Genomic DNA, 24,664 nt, shown 5'->3' with positions numbered 1-24,664 from the left:
TAGATTGTGATGAGATTGTCGCCTTAGCATGAGACCAGCATTATCTACTTCGCCTAGGACTCCCGATACACCTCCACTGTGCATAATCAAAACACTCTGGGAACTCCCTGGCCCTAAAACACCTCTGACTGACTTACTAACACCCTGCAGAGACCATCAGCTTCTGGCAACGTGTTTTGCATCTTATTGTGGTCTTGATTGTGAAGAGGATTATCATTAGAAGATGTCATTAATTCAGTTCAATTCGGTTTATTTATAGCGCCAGTTGACACATGTCGTCTCAAGGCACTTTACCAAAAAAGTCAGTCTTATTATACAGATTTCAAGTCAGGTTCATACATTCCAATTAATCCTAATCATTGAACAGTTCAGTCAGATTCAGTTATTTATTCAAATTGGATAAAAAGTTTTTCTATCTAAGGAAACCCAGCAGATTGCATCCAGTCAGTGACTTGCAGCATTCACTCCTCCTGGATGAGCATGTAGAGACAGTGGACAGTCACTGGTGTTGACTTTGCAGCAATCCCTCATACTGAGCATGCATGTAGCGACAGTGGAGAGGAAAAACTCAATTTTAACAGGAAGAAACCTCCAGCAGAACCAGAACCAGGCTCAGTGTGAGCGGCCATCTACCACGACCGACTGGAGGTTTGAGAGAACAGAGCAGAGACACAAAGAAGCACTGATCCAGGAGTACTTTCTATGGGAAGGAAAAGTAAATGTTAATGGATGTAGCTCCTGGGAGGTAACCTTAAAAATACCAGGATCAACCTTAAAACACTAACCAATGGAGTAAATGACTTCCTGAATGCAGCTACAGAGCAGCATCCCATGCTGCCACCCAAACCAGGTTTGTCTCGTCTATATCTGCTGTGTAAAGTTACCTCAGTGTGGAGAAGTTAATTATAGTAAAATGTTGTAAATGCTCGTTATATCAGTTACTGCAAATTTTCCTGCTTGGTACTAATTTGTGGATTTTAGCAGAAGAAACGTTATTTTAAGCTGCATTCTTAGTTTTCTCACTGGTCAGGAAGCATAGACAGGACTGTGGATCAGGTTTTTAAATTTTGTTTTATTTTTAAGTTTCTGGCTCGTCCAACGTCTGCTCAGTCTGGCTGATTTAACCACAGCCAAAGGTCATCAGTCCTCCAGGTTTTCCTCACAGAGACTGGATATGGGTCTGGTCTGTTCTGTTCTGCTGAACAGGCCCAGACAGAACTTAGGCCATCCTCTCAGTTTGTCAGATGAGGGATAAAAATATTGCTGTGTCTCAATAAAGACACCTTGTTTCTGACCCTGCCTGTGAATGTCTGACATGATGTAACCTGCTTTGCTTTAATGTCCACATTTCTCCTGTCTTCAGCTTGTTTGAGGAGGAAGTGATGTCATACGTGCCGCCATTGCTCCACCCAGGTTACAGCCTCTCTTCTCCTCAGAGCTCTCCCGGTAAATGTTCGTCTCTGTTTACACGCTGACACTAAGATTTTATTACATCCCCACCTTTTATTAAAGCAATAAAACTTTTGATTACAGGCATTGTTTGTTCAGACAGTAATATAAAGCAGAACTAGACTTCCTGTATATATGGTGTAAATATCTGGTCTGTAGATCTTCTTAACAACTCTTGTTCCAGGCTGGAATAATTATCCAACAAACAGCTGCAACAATTTTTAAAAACAGGAATATAGGAAAACAAGTTTGAATTTTTTTTGTGAACTTTCTGGGATCCATAGGGGCTCAAATATATACATACACCTCCACTAAGATTTGGTGAAATGTCTCATGGCAAGCTACACCGGGACCACAGACCTCCATCAACAAGCTTCATTCTGGCTGGATGTTCCAACACTCTTGCAGAATTTGTTCCTTTAAATTAGTTGGTTTCCTGGGTCAGACCCGGCTTTTAAGCATAGCCTCAAAATTTTCAACCGGGTTGAGGTTGGAGCTCTACGAAGGCTTTATAGTAAGCTCAATATTAGCCTGATTTATCCAGTCCAGAACCAGTTTGGATCTGTGTTTGGGATCATTGTCCTGCCGGAACGCCCAACTTGGGTCCAGGTTTCAACCGTCCAACTGTTGGTTAGAGGAGAAGTTGAAGAACGTGCAATTCACCAGTTCAACTGGCATCCAATCTGCCCCACAGCATGACTCTGCCACCCCCATGCTTGCCAGTTGATAACGGTCTTAGGTGTGAAAGAGTTGGATGGGTTGAAATTTGGACCCAGTTGGTTGTTCCAACATGACAATCATCCCAAACACACGTGCAAACTGGTTTTAATGGTTTGAAGCAGGGTAACATTAAGCTGCTGGAAAGGCCCCAACCTGAACCTTGTTGAATATTTATGAGCCGTCCTTTCCTGGTTTGTGCCAAGAAACCAACCAACTTATACGAACTCTACCAATTCTGTCAGGAAGACGGGTCAGACATCTGCAAGAAGGATCCCGGAAGCTTGTGGGTCCACATGCAATATGCTAAGAGACATTTACCCAAACATTAGTGGAGGGTGTATGGAGATATTTGAGTTTGTTTATACAATTATGACCCTGTATGAATGAAAGAAAATCCACATAAGTACAAACTTATGCATAAATGTTTGGTTTGAAAAATGAAAAATGTTATTTCTGGACAGAAAGTGAGTAAAGTAACAACCAAAGCTGAGAAGAAATCCTGGAGAACTACTGATCAGAACAACTTTAGAGGATTAAAAGTAGGGGTGGAGCGGTTGCCTCATACACAGAGGCTATGGTCCTCGATGCAGCGGTCCTGGGTTCAATTCCAGACCCTGAGACCTTTGCTGCATGTCTTCCCCTTCTCTCTCTGCCCAGCTCCTGTCTGGTAGCTCTCAATAAAGGCAACTGGTGGCAAATATATCTTTAAAAAAGATTAAAAGTAAATCTGACTGGAAGAAAAATACAAAGCAATGAGGGCTGGATTAAAACTGTCAATTAGAAAGAAAGAGATTTAATCTAAACCTTTCTTCTGAATCAAGTAAAAATAACTAACAGAAAACAAGGACGACAACTTATCTGAATCAGCTGATAATTTACCTTTTTATTCTTATTAGTGTTTATTATATGGTTGTTTAGGTTTATTTCAACCACAGAGGACCCGTTTAGTGCTTTTAATTAAAGATCTGTCTGAAACTTCAGGAATAAAATAAGGAACCGTTTATAATCTCAGGGGTTTAGTGTTGACTTTATGTTTCAGAGTGTTGTTCAAACTGAGCCCTGCAGTGTTTCTTAATGCAGAAAACAGCTAAATGCATGAATTTAAGAGGAACAGAACCGGATTTAGACATAACTATTTTACAATCTGCATTTCATCAGAAAACCCACAAACGTTCCAGCAAAACTAAGTGTGGTATTCTCAGAATAAAAACCAGTTATTACAGATTGTTTAGGTTTAGATTGTCAGTCTATGTTTGCAGAGCTGCTGTTAAACTGAAGAGGAACTGATGAAGGTCTGAAACACAAAACCAATCCAGGATTAACCTGCATACAATACTTCTGATTCTCTGATTAAACATCCACTCGAGCATCACCCAGCCATCAAAATTTGATTTGCTTTTAATCTCCTGATGATCTGCTCGTCTGTTTTTCTCCATGTCTTTGTCCTACCTGTTTCTGGACATTAATTCTGTATTTATCTCCCTCTGTTTGTCTCGTCTGTATCCTCCTGTCTGTCCGTCTGATTCCTGTCTTTTGTTTTTCAGGCACGCCTCGAGCAAACGCTCGTGCTCCTGCTCCTTATAAGAGGGACTTTGAAGCTAAACTGAGGAACTTCTACCGAAAGCTGGAGACAAAGGGTTATGGGCAAGGGCCGGGTAAAGTCAAGTACGTTAGAAAAGCATCTTATTATATCATTTAATACATTTTTTTTCTTCGTTTCTTTGTTTTTACACAAAGAAATGAAAAAACTGAAATATACTGCTCAAAAAAATAAAGGGAACCCTCAAATAACACATCCTAGATCTGAATGAATGAAATATTCTCATTGAATACTTTGTTCTGTATAAAGTTAAATGTTCTGACAACAAAATCAGACAAAAATCATCAATGGAAATCAAATTTATGAACCAATGGAGGCCTGGATCTGGAGTCACACACAAAATTAAAGTTGAAAAATACACTAGAGGCTGATTCAACTTTGATGTAATGTCCTTAAAACAAGTCAAAATGAGGTTCAGTATCGTGTGTGACCTCCACGTGTCTTTATGACCTCCCTACAACACCTGGACATGCTCCTGATGAGACGGTGGATGGTCTCCTGAGGGATCTCCTCCCAGACCTGGACTAAAGCACCACCAACTCCTGGACAGTCTGTGGTGTAACGTGACGTTGGTGGATGGAGCGAGACATGATGTCCCAGATGTGCTCCATCAGATTCAGGTCTGGGGAACGGGCGGGCCAGTCCATAGCTTCAATGTCTTCATCTTGTAGGAACTGATGACACACTCCAGCCACATGAGGTCTAGCATTGTCCTGCATTAGGAGGAACCCAGGGCCAACCGGACCAGCATATGGTCTCACAAGGGGTCTGAGGATCTCATCTCGGTACCTAATGGCAGTCAGGTTACCTCTGGTGAGCACATGGAGGGCCATGTAGCCCTCCAAAGAAATGCCACCCCACACCATTACTGACCCACTGCCAAACCAGTCATGCTGAAGGATGTTGCAGGCAGCAGATCTCTCTCCACAGTGTCTCCAGACTCTGTCACGTCTGTCACATGTTCTCAGTGTGAACCTGTGTTCATCTGTGAAGAGCTCAGGGCACCAGTTGTGAATTCCCAGCATGATGTTGTTTTGTAAATTTGTTGCTTCTTTGTTCTGAGGTTTTTTACAATCTCAAACTGTATCCTGTTAAGGATAAAGTGTGAAATGTGATTTATTTCCTCTACTTACCTAATGTGGTCTCTTTTCTCATCTAACAAGGGCAGCGCCTGTGAGTGGGCAGCAAAGCCTCGGTGACCCGATCCCCCCATTGTCTTGTGTCATGATGTCTGTTTGGATGGGTTGTACTGGAATTATAATTTCCCCTCAGGGATCAATAAAGTATCTTTGAATTGAATTGAATTTACCAATCCTGGTGTTCTCTGGCAAATGCCAAGCGTCCTGCACGGTGTTGGGCTGTGAGAACAACCCCCATTTGTGGACGTCAGGCCCTCATACCATCCTCATGGAGTCGGTTTCTAACCGTTTGTGCAGACACATGCACATTTGTGGCCTGCTGGAGGTCATTTTGCAGGGCTCTGGCAGTGCTCCTCCTGTTCCTCCTTGCACAAAGGTGGAGGTAGCGGTCCTGCTGCTGGGTTGTTGCCCTCCTACAGCCTCCTCCATGTCTCCTGGTGTACTGGCCTGTCTCCTGGTAGCGCCTCCAGGTTCTGGACACTACGCTGACAGACACAGCAAACCTTCTTGCCACAGCTCACATTGATGTGCCATCCTGGATGAGCTGCACTACCTGAACCACTTGTGTGGGTTGTAGAGTCCGTCTCATGCTACCACGAGTGTGAAAGCACCACCAACATTCAAAAGTGACCAAAACATCAGCCAGAAAGCATCGGTACTGAGAAGTGGTCTGTGGTCCCCACCTGCAGAACCACTCCTTTATTGAGTGTCTTGATAATCACCAAAGATTTCCTCCTGTTGTCTTTTTCATTTGAACAACAAGATGTGAAATTAATTGTCAATCAGTGTTGCTTCCTAAGTGGACAGTTTGATTTCACAGAAGTTTGATTCACTTGGAGTTATATTGTGTAGTTTAAGTGTTCACTTTATTTTTATATATATATATATATATATATATATATATATATATACAGTGCCTTGCGAAGGTATTCAGCCCCCTTGAACTTTTCAACCTCTTGCCACATTTCAGGCTTCAAACATAAAGATATAAAATTATAATTTTTTGTGAAGAATCAACAACAAGTGGGACACAATCATGAAGTAGAATGAAATTTATTGGATGTGTCAAACTTTTTTAACAAATAAAAACTGAAAAGTGGGGCGTGTAATATTATTCGGCCCCCTTGCGTTAATACTTTGTAGCGACATCCTTTGCTGTAATTACAGCTGCAAGTCTCTTGGGGTTTGTCTCTATCAGTTTTCACATCAAGAGACTGAAATTCTTGCTCATTCTTCCTTTTAAAACAGCTGGAGCTCAGTGAGGTTGGATGGAGAGCGTTCGTGAACAGCAGTATTCAGCTCTTTCCACAGATTCTCGATTGGATTCAGGTCTGGACTTTGACTAGGCCATTCCAACACCTGGATACGTTTATTTGTGAACCATTCCATTGTAGATTAGGCTTTATGTTTTGGATCATTGTCTTGTTGGAAGATAAATCTCCATCCCAGTCTCAGGTCTCTTGCAGACTCCAACAGGTTTTCTTCCAGAATGGTTCTGTATTTGGACCCATCCATCTTCACATCAATTTTGACCATCTTCTCTGTCCCTGCTGATGAAAAGCAGGCCCAAACCATGATGCTGCCACCACCATGTTTGACAGTGGGGATGGTGTGTTCAGGGTGATGAGCTGTGTTGCTTTTACACCAAACATATTGTATTGTATTGTGGACAAACAGTTTGATTTTGGTTTCATCTGACCAGAGCACCTTCTTCCACATGTTTGGTGTGTCTCCCAGGTGGCTTGTGGCAAACTTTAAATGAGACTTTTTATGGATATCTTTGAGAAATGGCTTTCTTCTTGTCACTCTTCCATAAAGGCCAGATTAGTGCAGTGTACGACTGATTGCTGTCCTATAGACAGACTCTCCTACCTCAGCTGTAGATCTCTGCAGTTCATCCAGAGTGATCATGGACCTCTTGGCTGCATCTCTGATCAGTCTTCTCCTTGTTCCAGATGAAAGTTTAGAGGGACAGCCGGGTCTTGGTAGATTTGCAGTGGTCTGATACTCCTTCCATTTCAAAATGATTGCTTGCACAGAGCTCCTTGGGATGTTTAAAGCTTGGGAAATCTTTTTGTATCCAAATCCAGCTTTAAACTTCTCCACAACAGTATCTTGGACCTGCCTGGTGTGTTCCTTGGTCTTCATGATGCTCTCTGTACTTTGAACAGAACCCTGAGACTATCACAGAGCAGGTGCATTTATATGGAGACTTGATTACACACAGGTGGATTCTATTGATCATCATCAGTCATTTGGGACAACATTGGATCATTCAGAGATCCTCACTGATCTTCTGGACTGAGTTTGCTGCACTGAAAGTAAAGGGGCTGAATAATATTACACGCCACACTTTTCAGTTTTTTATTTGTTAAAAATGTTTGACACATCCAATAAATTTCATTCCACTTCACGATTGTGTCCCACTTGTTGATTCTTCACAAAAAATTTGAATTTTATATTGATGCAGCAATTAAAAGAGCACAATAAAAATTTATTTTTAAATGTGGTATTTTCATAAATATCATAGATTGTTTCTACCAAACGTGCAGACTTGTCTGGTTAATTTGACAGCAAAGGTACAGCACTAACCTTGAGTCTGTTGGACTTGGTGTATATTTCTTTTCTGCTGCGTTTGGGGAGGCTGGAAAACCACAACCTAAATAAAGATGATACCAACAAAAGCAGTTTTACCTTCATCATTGTGAACTGTTTGTTTCTGTCAGTTCGCTTGATTTCAACTGTGCATGTCTTCAGGCTCATCATACGCAGAGACCACCTGCTGGAGGACGCCTTTAATCAGATCATGTGCTACTCCCGTAAAGACCTGCAGAGGAGTAAACTCTACGTTAGCTTTGTTGGCGAGGACGGGTGAGAAAGATGTCAGAGGATTTATGTCGTTTGATGATTAGGTGTGGGTGTTTTATTATTTTGATCTGTTTTCTTGAAACTGATACAAGAAGAAATATTAAATAACCCAGTGGACCAAGCAACAAGTCTTGGGGAACATATATGTATCCACTGTCACATTTTAATGAAAAAACACGAGTTACCCCTCTTTTACCACTTAAAAACAATTCTGATCAGAACTGTGAAATGCTGTTCAAGATCCAGGTGTTCAGGAATCAATAATCATATTGATTACATCTGTTTTTAGAATAAAACAGCTCAGTTAATGTTCAGGGTGCTGATTGCTCACCATCTTACAATACATGTATAATAATTATTATGTGTGTCTTGCAGCCTGGACTACAGCGGACCCTCCAGAGAGTTCTTCTTCCTGGTGTCCAGAGAACTTTTCAACCCGTACTATGGCTTATTTGAGTACTCGGCCAACGACACATACACGGTCCAGATCAGCCCCATGTCTGCCTTCGTAGACAACCACCATGAATGGTGAGTCTTCTGTCAGCGTTCACTGTTGTTTCCTCTGCGCTGACTGATTCTCCCAACATTAAAGCCAGCTGGTGCATGCTGCGCGGAAATCTTTATTTCAGACGGCGTTCAGCCATCAGTAGCAGTGATTGGAGGGATGGAACCAGTGATGGACAAATTATCTAAGGCTGGGCTTCTTGAATGGGGAAAACAGATTTGGATCTTCAGGCTTTTTTAGTCTCGCTGAAGGAAAACAAAAGAAAATGCAGTTAATGAGTTGAACCATTTAATCGTGTTTTAGACAAGGTGTTAGAAATGTACTTGAAGCTTGGTAAATTCAGGTTTACTGTTCTGAGAAATGATTTGAATCCACGTTTGTGTGTTTTCCTGTTTCATTTCCGGATCCAGGTTTCGGTTCAGTGGGCGGATACTGGGGCTGGCCCTCGTTCATCAGTACCTGCTGGACGCATTTTTTACTCGTCCATTTTACAAGGGTCTTCTTCGCATGTAAGTGTTTCCTCCTGCACCGACTGAGACGGGAATGTTTCAGTTTTGCTCCGCCGTGAAGTGAAGTCCTGCATTTGACCAAAAGCCGGGAGCAGATATAGAAACTTTAATCCTTCCTGAGGTTCATCGGACTCGTAAACCCATTTCACAGGATGTGTCCAGTCTGCTGCAGAAGTGCAGGAAAATGTGTGGAAAAGTACATAATGAACAGATTTTAACCTGCGCTCTGGACTGATGTAGATGTTGGACATTTTTGATTTAGATTTACTTTAAAAATATAAAAGTGAGTCTAGGAGCAACAATACACATCTTTGTTTTCTTTTAAAATATTAAAGATAATTTTTTCTATGCAAAAACGGAGAAAAACAAGAAACAGCTTTTCTGAAACGTGATCTGATATTTCTCTTCAAGAACCTCATTTAGTTTTCTGTGGATAAGTTAGTTTTCTATGAAAGACGGGGCTGTTTGTGCATCCAGGTCAGAATCTCACCCCATTCAAGTCTGTCTTCAAGGGTTTTCTGGATTTATTATGACTGGAACAAACCTGATTGTCTTGAATGATGTTTTTTATCTTGTGTTTGTGTTTCTCTCCTCATGTTAAAGTCATCCTGGTTTCAGAACCTTAAGAACTTTTCAGAGGATCTTTAATTGGTTCTGTTTCTGCAGCCCGTGTGACTTAAGTGACCTGGAGTTCCTTGATGAGGAGTTCCACCAGAGCCTACAGTGGATGAAGGACAATGACATCGAGGACATGCTGGACCTCACCTTCACCGTCAATGAGGAGGTGTTTGGACAGGTGCGTCTGTCTCCTACATACGTCCATTAATATCAAATCTCTGTCCGAATAAAGTTCCCATCCAGTGTTGCTGTCCTGCAGATCACAGAAAGAGAGCTGAAGCCAGGCGGGGCTGGAATCCCCGTATCTGAGAAGAACAAGAAGGAGTACATCGAGCGAATGGTGAAGTGGCGTATCGAGCGAGGAGTCGCCCAGCAGACTGAGAGCCTGGTCCGAGGCTTTTATGAGGTATTTTGTGGTCATGTTTGTTAGTTTTACTGGCTGCTATTATTTACTGTATTCTTGCTGACACCTGCTTATATCTGAGTTCACCATAAAGGTGAGAACTTCCTGTTCACCTTCAAACATCATAATGGAACAGAAATCTGTTACCTGTCAGGGAGAAAACTCTGCAATAACAGCAGTTTTTTCACAAATAGACACAATTTTGAGATTTTAATTAAATCTGCAACATACTTCCATAAAAATACAACTTGATTACAGTATCAAGGCCTCTTAAACCATAAGATCAGTAGGATGGAAGATTTCAGCACATTTTAATTTTTTACATTATTAAAACCTTGTGATGACTTTATAACAAGTCCATGACTAATAATTACTAAAGTTAAACACACCAACTAGATTTATGGTATAGTTAGCTTTAAATACTTTAGCTATATTTGAAAGCCGCTAGCTAGTTGGCTTAATTAGCTCTAGCTGGCTTGAAGTGTATTTACTGTGGTAGTTTAATGATGTTCTTTCCTTTTTGTTTCTTTCATTTGGTAATGCACCCCCTTGGTGACAAACTTCCTGAATCATTATGTTTCATGTGAGGCTCCCTAAGTTTAAAACCAGAGATTTTCTCCCTGAAAAAAGGCTATTTGGTATATAAGAAAATATCTGTCATGATGTTAGCTTCATGAGGATGCGTTCTTGCAGAGATGCCGTGTGTGGCGCAGCGCTGATGGTGTAGGGTTTAGGTGCGCGAGGCTGCAGTCCTCGAAGTGGCCGTCCCGGGTTCGAATCCTGGACCCAGAGACATTGGCCAAATGTCTCCCCCTTTCTCTACCCCTCTTTCCTGTCTGCCTACTGTCAAAAAATAAAGGCTACTAGTGCCGCAGAAAAAAAAAAAGATATGCCATGTGTCATTTATGTGAGCAAACATGGGATGTAGCAGCATGTTTCGGATAGAAAACACTAAAATTCTTGGTATCAAAACGATACATCATCAGTCGGCTCTTCAGGTGACGTCTGCAACATCTCCTCTTGCAAAAATACTGACTGGGAGGACCTTAAACCCAACACGTGTGTCAGTCTGTTCTAAACAAGTTGAATATCAAAACTACTGTCGTCAAAATGTGTTTCCATCTGATGTGTTTGCCTGCATGTCTGTGTTAGGTGGTGGATGTGCGGCTGGTGTCGGTGTTTGATGCCCGGGAGCTGGAGCTGGTCATTGCAGGAACAGCAGAGATCGACCTGGCAGACTGGAGGAACAACACAGAGTACCGAGGAGGTATGTGGAGCAGGAAGGCAGCAGCCTGGTACTTTCCACACCTTTCTGATGAGTAATACCTTCACTTCCTCTCAAACACCACTTTCTTCCAACAGATGTGATCACTTCCCATTTAGAGAAGGTGGTGAATGTGAGTCCAGAGTTACTTGGTTCTGAACACAACAAGGTGTACAGTTTGAGTTAGATGGACCAGAGCGCAGGAAGTATGAGAGTAGGAGAGCTTTGAGTCAATGCAGACGCTGTGGTAAAAAGTCAGAACATATTTTAATTCTAAGGTTTTTATGTTTTAAACAACAATAATAAATGAATATCTGGTTGTTTTCAGGCCTCAGAATAAGTTCAACGTGTCCCACTCAGCCTTTTCCAGCGTTGCTTCTGTTCATCTGGGTTTGCAGACATTTGCTTCTGGACAGCTCTCTGAAGGTTCAGATACAGATTAGCTGCTGTGTTTGGGATCAAGGTTCTGCTGGTGAGCCAGTTTGGACCAAGCGTCTGCTGTTGGACAGATGGACTCATATTTGACTCTAGTCAACTTTAGTCGACAGAGGAGGTCATGGTCCACTCAATACCTGCAAGGTACCCAGGTCCTGTGGTTGCAAGACCGGTCCAATCATCATCCCTCCGACACTGTGTTTACAGTTAGTATGAGCTTTGCTAGCCAATGTCCTGCTGCTATCTTTTTTTAGTGAGAAGATACTTTCTCCTTTAACCAGACTGGTTTTTCAAACTGTCCTGTCATGACCTTTAACCTTTAACCTGCTAAATGAGGCCTGGAGAGTCTGAGACGTTTTCCTCTACAGAATAATCTTTCTCTCTGTAGAATGATGGACTGCAGAGAGTTTAGAGATGACCTTATAACCCTTCTCAGGTTGGTGGGCAGCTACAGTTGCTGCTCAAGGGTCATTGCTGATGTGGAAATCATCCTTGGTTAGAGGTCATTTTCTCTTTCTTTTTCATTTAGTTTCTGCATTTGGGCTCTTCTTTTTACCCAAGAGCTTAAACACTGTGATCAGCTGTGTTAACACACACATGTTTTCTCCAGAGCAACAAGCTGAACAGAACTCCCGCTTGTATTCATGTGGTCACACTGGTGATGATCAGTGAATCAGTGCATCTAGATCATGACCTGTTGTTCTTAGCGCTGCAGGGAGCATGTTAAGATGTTTCTCGTACAGGTTTATTTTCTTCAGGAACTAGTACAGGATATTTTTCAGTGGGTCAAACCAACAGCAGGGAGGTTGGTAGACTTCTTTCATCATTCATTTCACCTGCTGAAACTCTAACAAACCTCAGCAATATTATTTCTAGGTTTGCTACTTTCTATCAGCTGAATCAGGCCATAACTATCATTCCATGTTAAGTAATAAAGACAAATTAATGGTTATTGTTTTTATTTTGCCCTGATATGTTCTGTAAATTTGTGCCCCATAATGAGCTCAGAGGTTTTGTATAATAAATGTCATGCAGACGCCAAAGCATTTAGCTGACATCAATTTGAAATACATCTACGGGTTCTGGCTGGTACATCCTGTGGGAGTCAGGGGAACCGCCAGCCGGTCATGATTCAGTGTCAGGCTCTTTTTATTAGATCGAATCAAAGCGATGCTCCAAACTGCTTTGTCCATTAAACATTAAACAGGAAAAAGTCACTCCAGGGAGGAGGACTGGATGGAGGCCTTTTTTTCATCTGAATCATGCACCATCATCATCTCTGTGCCCTCAGGTTACCATGACAACCACATAGTGATCCGCTGGTTCTGGGCCGCTGTGGAGAGATTCAACAACGAGCAGAGGCTGCGGCTGCTGCAGGTAGGACGCCCGGGTTAACTAGTGCTGCCCTCTAGTGGAAGCAACCTGCTGAGGCCTGTTGGTTGCATTGCATAAGACATAAAAGCTCTAGAAAAAAGATATATATCTGTGACAAACTGTTTTTGCTTTGTGAAGCTTATCGTATTGTTTTAATCAATGGCATCTTGTTCAGATAAAGCAGAGAAAGAAATGATGGAATCATGAAGGAAAAGAAGCCTGAACTTTGTTGCAGCTCATGTGGCTTTTCTGACAGCTTGCCTATTTTCAGGTCTTCACTAATGAAAACAATCTTCTTCAACCAGCTTGCAACGTTCATGTTTAGCCGCTGGCAGATCAGCTTTTTAAGATAGAGCGTTTTTATGCACCATTTTTTCCAGTTTCTGACATGAATTCCCAGTTGGATTAAGATCCAGATTCTCAAAGATAGCTACTGAATGTTTTAATGCCTAAACTGGGTCAGTGGTTGTTCTGTACATAATTATAAATAAATGAAAAAAGTGCAACTTGCTTGCAGAGTATTGCCTTCCTCTTCTAAGATCTATGCCAGTCTAAAGCCCAGAATATGCACAAGCATAAAACTGTTTCTTGCTTTTCTGTCTGTTGCAGTTTGTGACGGGAACCTCCAGTATTCCTTATGAAGGTTTCGCTTCCTTACGAGGAAGCAATGGGCCACGCAGATTCTGTGTGGAAAAGTGGGGAAAAATCACGTCCTTACCCAGGTGAGAGATGAGGGTTGATTTTAGAGCCGTTATCTGGAATGTAAATAGTTTTTATTCAGAGAAAAGCTGCGTAGATTCTAGTTCTTCCAACTAGATAAAGACGATCCATAATTATTGCTGAGATGTGTAAAAAGTTGTGTAACTGTGTCAGCATAGATACAGTTAGAGATTGTAAAGATGATTCCTTTATCCAGCTGAGACATTCCAGAAAGGAAAGGAGTAAACCAGGCTTGTTTTATTTAAACACTCTGCTTTAATCTTCCTCAGCTTTCACCGTACACAGTCATGAACACCAGCAATAAAATTATAAGAATTCAAAGCATAAAAAGTCTTTCTTAAATAGTCTTGCTTCCAAAAGCATCTCCATCCAACCTACAGTTCTCCTTAAGACTCCTCCGTTCTTGAGCATAGAGAACATGGGCAACAAGAGATGTGAAGATACACACGACCAGACATGTTGTGCTTCTCCATAGTCTGAGCGAGGTGGAGCATGAAGATACTGATTTAAAGTGGCCTGAGAATGGAGCCTTGAGGAACCATGTAAACACTGTTTGTCAGGAGATGTTAGCCTGTATCTAATTTGATCATTTCAGACCTAAACCTCTAAATCTGTTGTTCCTCTTCACCAAATATTCGGTTAGTGATACCGTGGTCCTGTGGTGACACAGAAGAATAAAGTTGGGTCATCAGATTTGTGTCAAGAGATGTTGGAGTTTCCTGAAACCATAGAGAGTCACAAATCTCTGCTGAATGCTTGCTGAGCTGATGTCTGGCTGTTCCTTCACAGGGCTCACACGTGCTTCAATCGGCTGGACCTCCCACCGTATCCCTCCTTCTCCATGCTCTACGAGAAGATGGTGACGGCTGTAGAGGAAACCAGCACCTTCGGCTTGGAGTAACGTCAAATCCAGAGAGAAAAGCATCTGATATTCTAATGTTCTCAATGAAGAGAAGCAGAGACGATGAAACAAAAATCCTCAATTGACAGCTGACCTCCAGTGGATAACCCTGCTTTCTGTTTCTTCGGCTTCTTCATCACTCAGCACGTGGATCTCACTCTGATTCTCAGCCTTTCTCACATTTTAATGAGACTTTGAAGAACTTGGACAGAAGAACCTTTGAGAGGTTGTAAAGTTTCTTGTTTTCTTGTGAACCTGTCCTCACTGAGCCACATGTGTGCTTTATCTCATCCAGCCTGCACCTCAGAGACGGCTGCTGAAAATCTCCAACCTTCCCTTTTCCTGGACCTTCAAACTGTGTTCGTCCTGCACCGGAGCCACGGAGGTGTTACTGCACTCACACACCCATCGGCTTTTTGCACGAACGGTATTTTTCCTCCAGGATTTTTTTATCAGGATGGAAAGATGGAGGTTGTTATGAACTGAGCCACTGGAAATGACTGCTGGGTTTGGGTGACAGTCCTGGACTTGCCTGAACCAGTACAGCAGCAGCCTGGTACTTTCCACACCTTTCTGATGAGTAATACCTTCACTTCCTCTCAAACACCACTTTCTTCCAACAGATGTGATCACTTCCCATTTAGAGAAGGTGGTGAATGTGAGTCCAGAGTTACTCGGTTCTGAACACAACAAGGTGTACAGTTTGAGTTAGATGGACCAGAGCGCAGGAAGTATGAGAGTAGGAGAGCTTTGAGTCAATGCAGACGCTGTGGTAAAAAGTCAGAACATATTTTAATTCTAAGGTTTTTATGTTTTAAACAACAATAATAAATGAATATCTGGTTGTTTTCAGGCCTCAGAATAAGTTCAACGTGTCCCACTCAGCCTTTTCCAGCGTTGCTTCTGTTCATCTGGGTTTGCAGACATTTGCTTCTGGACAGCTCTCTGAAGGTTCAGATACAGATTAGCTGCTGTGTTTGGGATCAAGGTTCTGCTGGTGAGCCAGTTTGGACCAAGCGTCTCCTGTTGGACAGATGGACTCATATTTGACTCTAGAAGTCCACTGTGTGACAGTGGACACCTTGTGGAAATGACCTTCTGACCCTTCCCAGGTGATGGGTAGCAACAGCTGCTTTTCTGAAGTCATTGCTGACGTCTTTCCGTCCTGGCATAGTGTTAACAGACACCTGTAGACTCCAGCGCAGCAAACTGACCAAACTGCAGCTTTTATTGAGGTTCTCTCACTGATGATGATCAATTCATTCATTCATTTGATCTTCAGTAATGAATATTTAGGTTTCATGCACTGATTCTGAATTTTGGGTCTACTCTAATATGTGACGTGTTGTCCGTCATTCTAAGATCTGGTCAAGCGTGTCCTGATCTGTGAAACCTTGCACATGAAAGAGGGTGTACTTTGTTTTTTAAAGTGCAGGGAGGTAGTTATTATTCCAGTGCCTCTGAGGTTTTCCTTGTTCTGATCAGGAATTGAATGTCCAACAGGGACAACAGGGAAGTGTTCACATGTAACACAAGGGGGCAAATGGGGACATAGGTTCTCAGTAAAACGCTTTTCTTTGTCCAAAACGTAAGAAAGGACAGTTGTCTCACCTCCCATTGGAGACAGTTTTAACACACAAACTTCTTTGTCCTCATTTTCACCCAGGGTACATGTTAGACCACACGTTTTCTGAACAGAAACCTGTTGGAGTCATCCCACAGAAGCTGAGGTAGTCTCAGGATGTAGAGACACATTTTGGAAACACCCCCCAGTCCCAGTCCTCCCAGTGCTCCTAGCCCAATAATGCATGCAGGATCTGTCCGGTCACTGGCCCGTGAACTCCGCCCTGCAGAAACCCCTAGGTGGCGTTGTGTTCTAGCTCGATATTGCATGCTGAAGTAATGCAACACATTGTCCTTTCTAGCTTTTGTGCATGAGGATACTTTCTATTCATTCAGATATCTGGGTGAGGGAGCTGGTGAAGATGTGTCCCGTTGGTTGTGGCGCTGCCTGGAACACGACCTTATGTCCACCTGTCACACTGAACCGTCACAGTGGGCGGCTGTAAGAGGGGACAGTGTGGGTCTGTGGGCAGCATGTTTCTGAAACGTCTCACATGTGCGTCTCCGTCTATCTTAGTAATGAGTTCAGCCCGGATCATGATGAGCAAGAACCAGAGTTCAGACAAATGTGAGAGCACGTGTATGGACCACGTGTGCGGTCCTGATCGTCTCTTTGTGTATAAACGTACGTGTCTGTCTGTCTGTCCTGTTGTGTGTAAAAAAAATTTCTGTTTTGCACCGATTGTACCAAAGGTTTGGGGCTTGCCGAGTCGACCATGAGGAGCGTTCTGTGTTTCGGCCCAAAACATCACACCTCTGACTTTGGGCAGATTCAAACAGAATCATGTTTGGGTGAAATTTGTGCATGAGAAGCTTCGTCTGTCTTTCACCGCAGTGCTGTTTCTGTGGTGCAGAGGAAAAAATAGCTGCACCGCTCGTCTCTCCTGGAACATTTTAACTGGACCCGGATCCACTTTTCAGACTCCACTCTATGCAAGGCTCCTGTATGTTTGTCTCCATTTCACTTCAATGATTGTAATAAAAGAGAACCAATGGAACACTTTGATAAATGGCATGTGGTCTTTTATTTGTCTGCCGAGTTAAACAACCACCACTGCTCTACAAAAACACATCAAATATAAATAAATATTGGCCAGAAATGATCCCTGAATAACACAAAAGTTATGATTTTATTTTTGTTCGGTTCAGAGGTGGACTTGTTGGTGTACTTTAGATCATTGTCCAGCTGCAGAAGCTTAGTGACCTTAAGCTTCAAGTCACAAACTGATGGTTGGACATTTTCCTTCAGCATTTTCTGCCATGGAACAGAACTCATGGTTCCATCAAATATAACCGTCCTGGTCCTGAAGAAGCAAAGCGGGCCTGGACCATCACACTGCCACCACCATGTTTGACTGTAGGTATGATGTTCTGTTTCTGAAATGCTGATAGTTTTACAGCAGATGTGATGGGAGGCTCACCTTCAAGGAAGGTCCACAAAATATCTTCACATAAATGTGGATCATCAAGATGTCTCTGGTAAATGTGAGACAGGCCTTCGTGATCTTTTGGGTCAGTAGTGGTTCTGGTGGCCATTTTTGTCCAGTCTCTCTTTCTTATTGTTAAATCCTGACATCTGACCTTAACTGAGGCAGTGAGGTCTGCAGAGCTTGATGTTGTTCTGGGTTCTTCTGTGACCTCCTGGATGAGTCGTTGATGAGCTCTTGGAGTCATTTGTTGTAATTGATGGAACCATAAGTTCTGAACCTTAAGCTCAAGCAAGGTTATGCATCAAGACAATGGTTTGAAACAAAGTTGAATTGGCTCAGGAAAACCAAATGAACTTTGAGTGAATTTTAAGTGGCCTAGTCAAAGTCTGGACTTAAACCTTATTACTATGCTGTGGTAGGACCTTAAAAAGGCTTTTCAAGCTGGAAAAGTTTCCAATGTTGCTAAATAAGATCTGTAAAGAAAAGTGTCAAAACTCTTCCGCAGTGATGTAAAAAATCCAGTTTTTATATTTACTCCGGTTATCTTTATCTTATATTCACATTTATTTCATGACCTGAATGATTAAAATGTGATTTTAAAAACAAGTAAAACCAGCAACCAGCTCTGGATTTGATCAGTTGCTTCATTTAATGAGCACATTTAAACAACATGAGACAAAACTAAAAGCTAAGTTAAAAACTCCCTGATCAGATGTTGAGGGTGTGACTTACTGATGGAATATTACAGGAAACAACAAGAGACTGAAAAAACGCTGAGTCACTGGTTTCAATGGTAACAGCCCACAGAACCTTCAGATGACCACACTTTAATCTCTCATGGTTCCATCGTGTTTCTGGAGATCTGAACTTTCGATTCCAGTTGGGAAGTGAAAGCTCAGAGGTGAAACACAATAGGAGTGAACTAGAACTTGTCCAAGAGTGCTTTCTGATTCAACAGAAACGCAGCGGTGAGAGACACTCTGACTGAAAGCAGACAAAAATATCTACAAACGGATAAACAAACTGTAAGATGGAGATGAAACTGCGAGTCCTCCTTTTATTCTTGGTCAGATTCTCCTCCCACAGTGTTGGAAAAACATGCATGAAGATATTTGCCCGTGCAGGTATGCAGGATGTCATCTTCAGAGCTTTTGCTTTCTTCATCGTTGATGCATGTTTGGTATAGTTTGTTCGCTTGGTGGAAAAATGTCTGCGGTTCTTGTGTAACTTATCAAACATTGGGCCTGTGAATAGAGCCGCAACAACATCTTCAGATCAGTCAGAAAACACGTCATGGAAAACTTTAGAAGTACGCAGCCTTTGTTTGTTCACAAATAAAATATTACCGCTGTTTTCTAAACTTTTTTTGAAATCTGTAAGGATGCAATAATTTCTCACAGCTAAAGGAAGTTTATTTATATAAAACATTTCAGCTACAAGATAATTCAACGCTTTACATGATGAAAAAAGGACACTGCAGTGCAAAAGTAACCATTAAGGCAGAGATCAAAACTTATTCTTTTAACAGAAACCCTGGTAAGATTTTCTATGTCAAAATATAAAAGTGTCAAAATATCAGACAAGTGGAGATAGTTCATTAAAATGTCCCTTCTTCCGATTTGGACTTTTGGTCTCAGCTTTAAAAATGTAGAATTTTTAAGAATTTGACTGTTGAGTCTTTCTGTTAGATTATATATAAAAAGCCATTTGGGAAGCAAAATTAAAACCATGATATAAAATATATAAAACAAAAAAACCAAGACATTTATTATTTTTTTAGAATAATGACTTTTATCAGCATCTCACTATCATTTAAATAAGTTTTATTGACCTGCTTCATCCCAGTTGTAGTTCTGTGTCTGTTGTGACCGAGCTCAATCTGCCGACTCGTTTATTGAGTGGATCCCATGTGTGAGTTTGTGCATCTCTATGAAACACTGATGCTAAATACATATGTCATACGGATATGTGAAGGTTTATTAACTAGTTTTATTTATAATTTTGGCAACTTAAGTAACAATAAAAGATTTCAAAAATTGCTTTTAGAAAGTTTAACGGTTATTAATTAGGCACCGGTGCTGCTAAAAGGTACACAATATTGATTGTTAGCATTCTTTGGAATATCTGCAACAATCTGAATTTTTCTGCAGGTCTGATCTGCAGTTGTTGTAGAGTCACATGGTGCTGTGCAGAAGAGTCACTGGAGAGAATGATTACAGAGTTCAGATTGTAAACTGACTGTAGCAAGTTTGCTACAAACAGATAGAAAGGTCAAAAGGAAAAAACAGAGTGACTTGTTTCTTGTTTTTGCTTCAGCCTTTCTCTTATCAGTTGGAAGTCTTGCTCTCTCTCTCTGATACATCTCAACATATCATGCAACATAGTTTTAAACAGCTTCCTACATCTGTGTTCATCTGGCTTTATATTAAACACCTGAGTCATATTATAAACAACTGAGATTTCTTTACTCGGTAACAACTCCCGCACCCCAGAGCGTTTAATTCAGACCTGGTACCTTACATGAGGCGCTCAGTGAATTGAAAACGTTTTGAGTTTTCTACTTGACATTGCCCAAGGTTAGTCAAACTGAGGTTTCTTGGTGCTTCTCTAATTTTGAAAATGAAATTCAACATTTAATTATGGGTTTATGGAAATAAACAGTGGAAAAATAGCTATTTTAAAAGGAGAAGTGAACAATGTTAATCAGATTAGCATGCTTTAGTGTAAAAAAAGTGTAAAATTTTTAGGCAGTATTGCAGGCCATAAAGTAGTTATTAGAGCGATTTTATATATAATACATGGTTCACATTTCTATTTAAGTTGTCTTAACTGTAAAAGTTAGAAGTAATGCAAAGGAATGATTCACTGATGTAAGCCAAATGATTCGGATCCTGAGAAAGAGACGGAATTCCCATGATTGTTCGAACGAAAACTGTTGGAAGTTTGATCCAAACACGCCTTTGCGCATGCGCCGCCGTGCAGTGACGTGTCTGGTAGTGTCAAACGGGATGTAAAAATGATCGAAACGGCTTCGCATAAACCTACTAACCAGGTTTACAGTAGCCAGAAGCAGCCGTTTGGATAGTTTTGCCTCTGGGATTAAAATTTAGCTCCACAGTCGGTGGGTTCGATCAGGTGGAGCCGATAGAAACCGGTCTAACTCACTTTTGGACCGGATACTTTAATATCCATCGAGCTAACTTAGCGACAGTTTGGCTAACCGGAGTTAAACTGTAACATGGTGACGCCGGCTGATGGGAACCGTCGTTAACTAGCCGTGTGGGTCAGTTCTGCTTTCTGCCAGGGTGAACTCGCAGAACCAACCCAGCCGGAGCAGCTGAGCGCGGAGAGGAGGATGTCTCGGAGGCGGCTGGACAGCCGCAGCGGGCTCTCCGCCGGGCTGCTCGGAGAGACCCAGACCCCGATCAGCTCCGAGCCGCTGGAGAGCGGCTATGAGGTGACCGGAGAGCTGGGCAGGTGAGTGGATTTGTTCCCCTGGAGGTTTTGATCCCAACATATTTCACTTATCCGCCAGTGTGAAACTAAACTGGATCCCGGAGCTCATATTCCCAGTTCTACGACAACACTGCGGTTAGCAGGACTCCAGTAAAGATCTATTTCACAGTTTTAAGGAGTCTGGACCTTTGATCAGACCCAGAAGTGAGAGAGAAACTGATTCTAAATCTAAATTATTCTGACGCATCAGACCCGGAATGAATTTTTACAAATTATTTTCCTGCTTGGTGACGGAACAAAGTCATTTCATATTCATATAATTATATATAATTATAGTTTGTGATTGAAACCTTTAGTGTATGTGTGAAATAAATCAAATATATTTTATTGTTAGTTGGGGATGTAGACCACCAGAACTTTAGACTGGTACAATCTCAACTGATCTTTACTTTTTGTACCCAGATTAAATGATTATTGTATTTGTTTGAAAGCGGTGCGTTTTCTGGCACCTTGGTTCCGGTCCATTGGGACAACCCAGAGCTGAACTGTGTTGTTCCATTCTGGTGTTTCGACCAGCTTAAGTATTGAATTATTAAACTGGACATCAATCTAAAGGGTCTAAGATGCTTTAATATCATTGATATTTCTGTTTTTAAGGTTCCACCATCAGTGTAAAGGTTTTATAAACCCCAGCCTGGTACCAAACCTACAGGCGTGGTGGGGTAGAATTATCCAGTCCTGGTTTAACTGGTACAAGCTGCCTTTTTTCAAAGTGGACCCCCTTTTCGTTTTGTCACAGACTGTGAATCTGTAATCATTAAGCCAAGTCCAACTTGTGTGAAGCATTTTGACCCAGATCTGAAGCTGGATTCTAACTTTAGTCTCGTTTTCTACCAGGTGTTTAAAGGCAGGTATGACCTGCTTACACCAGACACCGTCCTGCTGAACACGTCCGCTGATGTATGGCCCAGATTGTGTGCGCTCCTCTGGTAACCATGTTTGGACTCTGGACTGTAACCACCGTAAACACACAGTGTGGTCATGTGATTGCTGGTGATGGTGACCTGAACACACGGAGGTGTGATGGGGGTGATGCGTCACACAGATCTGTGTGTGAGGAAGGAAACAGCTCCAAAAGAAGAACTCGTGTCCACATATTTGTTTGCAGCTTTTGAAACAGGAAGCTGTTTTCACACATAAGGACACAAGTGTTAGTCTGAACTTATCTTAGACTGCTTTCAATGTTGCAGCTGAGCCACTTATCTTTAATATAGCTACATTTGCATTGTTACGTTTAGATAATCAGTATTTTTCTAACCAACACAGATCACACTGACCTTAATGTGAGGGTCGGTTAGTCGGGTAAAGAAACCTTAAAGTTCCAGGTTCACACATCCAGACCAGTAAGGATGGTTAAGAATCTACTGGTTTTCATAATGTTTAGTTGGTTCAGGAATCAGGAAGTTGGCATCAAACTTCCAGAGCCAGAAAGACTCAGAGTAACTCCAGGAATGTGAAGAATCTTTCTTTAGGTGATTCAAGATGAACATTGAAGTAATCTGCTGAACTCTAATTGGCTGGAATAATTTAACCGTCTTTGTTTAATGTCCTGTGAAGAAGTCTTTGGTGCTTTGTGATGAAATATTGACTTCATGGTGGGTCAGTGGTTGCCTCCCTGCAACAACGTTCTGGGTTTGGATCTTCATCAGAAGCCATTCTGTGTGGATTCTCTGCAGACAGTCAGGCTTCATGCTAGGTTAACTGGTCTTTAGTTGTCACCCAGTAAAGTTCATTGTGTCTGTATAAAATATAGTCTCTAGGTTGTTTGTTATTAGACACGCAGTTTATTTCAGGACATACCTGACATGTTTTAACAGTCACTTCCGTCTTCATTAGAGGTTTCATTAGATGATACGTGGCAGCTCACCAACCATCTAGTGACACCTCTGATGAAGAAGGAAGTCTCCACTGAAACATGTCAGTCATGTGTCTCTGTGATGGAATGGAGACCTGTCCACAGTTTTTAGTTGGAAAACACTGAAACATCTCAGCAGGAACATGTGGAGCTCTTCTTCTGTACGTTTAAAGGCTTTCTTCCAGGTCTGCATGGTGGTACGATGACGATGATGATGACATAACCTACATTTTCCTCCGTCCTCTTCATCATGATATCCCCTCTGTTCTGTGTGAGCTTCAGGATCTGGGTAGCATAGTTCTACACCCATCCAGCTGCTCACAGAGCTTATTATCATGCAGACGGGATAAATGGATTTAAATCGGTTATTCTAGTAAAGCAGTCTGTTGCAGACACAGCGTTGCACATGATGATACTGTATGATCCAGCTCACTCCTGAGGAGAAGTTCTGGTCCGCCTCATTTTCCTTCCAATCAACCCAATTTTCTTCTAAAATCCTGAGCTACTCTGGATCAATAGTTCCCCAAACTGTCTGAAGATCATTTTTCTTTGGACTTTCCTGCCTTTTCCTTCAGGTTCTGTTCAGTCCTCTGACCTGGACCAGGACCGTGTGCTGGAGCCGTTTGGCTGCTTAGAAGGAAAACGAAGAATCTGTCTGGTTTAAAACTTTTGAACATTAGTATAAATAACAACCAGGGACTTCAGACAGACATGAACCTCTCAGCAAGCATGTCGTGTTTCTTCCCAGAGAGGTGGAACACAGAGGAGTTCTGTTCTCCAGATGTTGTGTTCTTCTGTTGAACAGGTTCTGTTCAACAAGCTGTTCTTTTTGGTTGATCCTCTGTCTGCTTGCTGGTCACAGGGGGAAGTTCGCTGTGGTGAAGCGCTGCGTGGAGAAGACCACAGGGAAGGTGTTCGCCGCCAAGTTCCTGAGGAAGAGGAGGAGAGGCCGAGACTGCCGCGCCGAAGTCATCCACGAGATGGCCGTCCTGGAGATGGCCCGGAACAACCCCCGAGTGGTCAACCTGTATGGCGCTCACGAGACGGATCATGACGTGGTCTTGGTGCTGGAATAGTGAGTTCTGTGTCTGAGCAAGTTGTTCTGTTGTTGATCCGGCAGCTTGAGGTGCTGGAGGCCCATCCTGTTTGACCGGTCCCAACCAGCTGACTCATCAGCTGCTTCATTCTTTATTAAAACCCAAATGAATCACTCCTCCTAACCGGTTTGTCAGGGTTTCTTTTAAGCCTTGAAGATCCGCGCAGGCAGCTGCACGGCGCCGACTAGAGGCTGCACACCTTCATGGTAAATAGTAAATGACCTGCACCTGTAGAGCGCTTTATCAAGTCCCCAGAGACCCCAAAGTTCTTAACACACTTAACACATCCACCCATTCATCCACCCATTCATCCACCCATTCATCCACTCATTCATCCACCCATTCATCCGCCCATTCATCCACCCATTCATCCACTCATTCATCCACCCATTCATCCACCCATTCATCCACTCATTCATCCACTCATTCATCCACTCATTCATCCGCTCATTCATCCACTCATTCATCCACTCATTCATCCACTCATTCATCCGCTCATTCATCCACTCATTCATCCACTCATTCATCCACTCATTCATCCACTCATTCATCCACTCATTCATCCACCCATTCATCCACCCATTCATCCACCCATTCATCCACCCATTCATCCACCCATTCATCCACCCATTCATCCA

The 24,664-nt window shown here is 42.2% G+C and overlaps 2 protein-coding genes across 6 annotated transcripts in view; both read left to right on the top strand.

The window, feature by feature from the left end:
• hecw2a (HECT, C2 and WW domain containing E3 ubiquitin protein ligase 2a) overlaps positions 1-17,134 on the top strand; it is a 51,186-nt gene extending 34,052 nt beyond the window's left edge. For 4 of the 5 annotated variants that reach the window (XM_047371026.1, XM_047371027.1, XM_047371024.1 and 1 more), the window contains exons 20-30: positions 1,364-1,446; positions 3,714-3,834; positions 7,666-7,779; positions 8,152-8,304; positions 8,692-8,790; positions 9,457-9,586; positions 9,668-9,814; positions 10,964-11,078; positions 12,802-12,887; positions 13,494-13,606; positions 14,394-17,134. In XM_047371026.1, coding sequence (XP_047226982.1) covers positions 1,364-1,446; positions 3,714-3,834; positions 7,666-7,779; positions 8,152-8,304; positions 8,692-8,790; positions 9,457-9,586; positions 9,668-9,814; positions 10,964-11,078; positions 12,802-12,887; positions 13,494-13,606; positions 14,394-14,505 — 1,273 coding nt within the window. In that variant the 3' untranslated portion in view covers positions 14,506-17,134. Of the gene's footprint in view, positions 1-1,363; positions 1,447-3,713; positions 3,835-7,665; positions 7,780-8,151; positions 8,305-8,691; positions 9,587-9,667; positions 9,815-10,963; positions 11,079-12,801; positions 12,888-13,493; positions 13,607-14,393 lie in introns of those variants that run through there. The other variant, XM_047371028.1, reaches the window with a different exon arrangement.
• A 3,399-nt stretch (positions 17,135-20,533) lies between these two features.
• Positions 20,534-24,664, top strand: part of stk17b (serine/threonine kinase 17b (apoptosis-inducing)) — a 13,390-nt gene continuing 9,259 nt past the window's right edge. The window contains exons 1-2 of the mRNA XM_047371226.1: positions 20,534-21,035; positions 23,792-24,004. Of these exons, the coding sequence (XP_047227182.1) occupies positions 20,914-21,035; positions 23,792-24,004 (335 nt within the window). The 5' untranslated portion in view covers positions 20,534-20,913. The remainder of the gene's footprint in view (positions 21,036-23,791; positions 24,005-24,664) is intronic.

The sequence above is a fragment of the Girardinichthys multiradiatus genome, chromosome 7 (assembly GCF_021462225.1).
Source record: "Girardinichthys multiradiatus isolate DD_20200921_A chromosome 7, DD_fGirMul_XY1, whole genome shotgun sequence".
Lineage (NCBI taxonomy): Eukaryota > Metazoa > Chordata > Actinopteri > Cyprinodontiformes > Goodeidae > Girardinichthys > Girardinichthys multiradiatus.
This window is presented reverse-complemented; position numbering and strand designations above follow the sequence as displayed.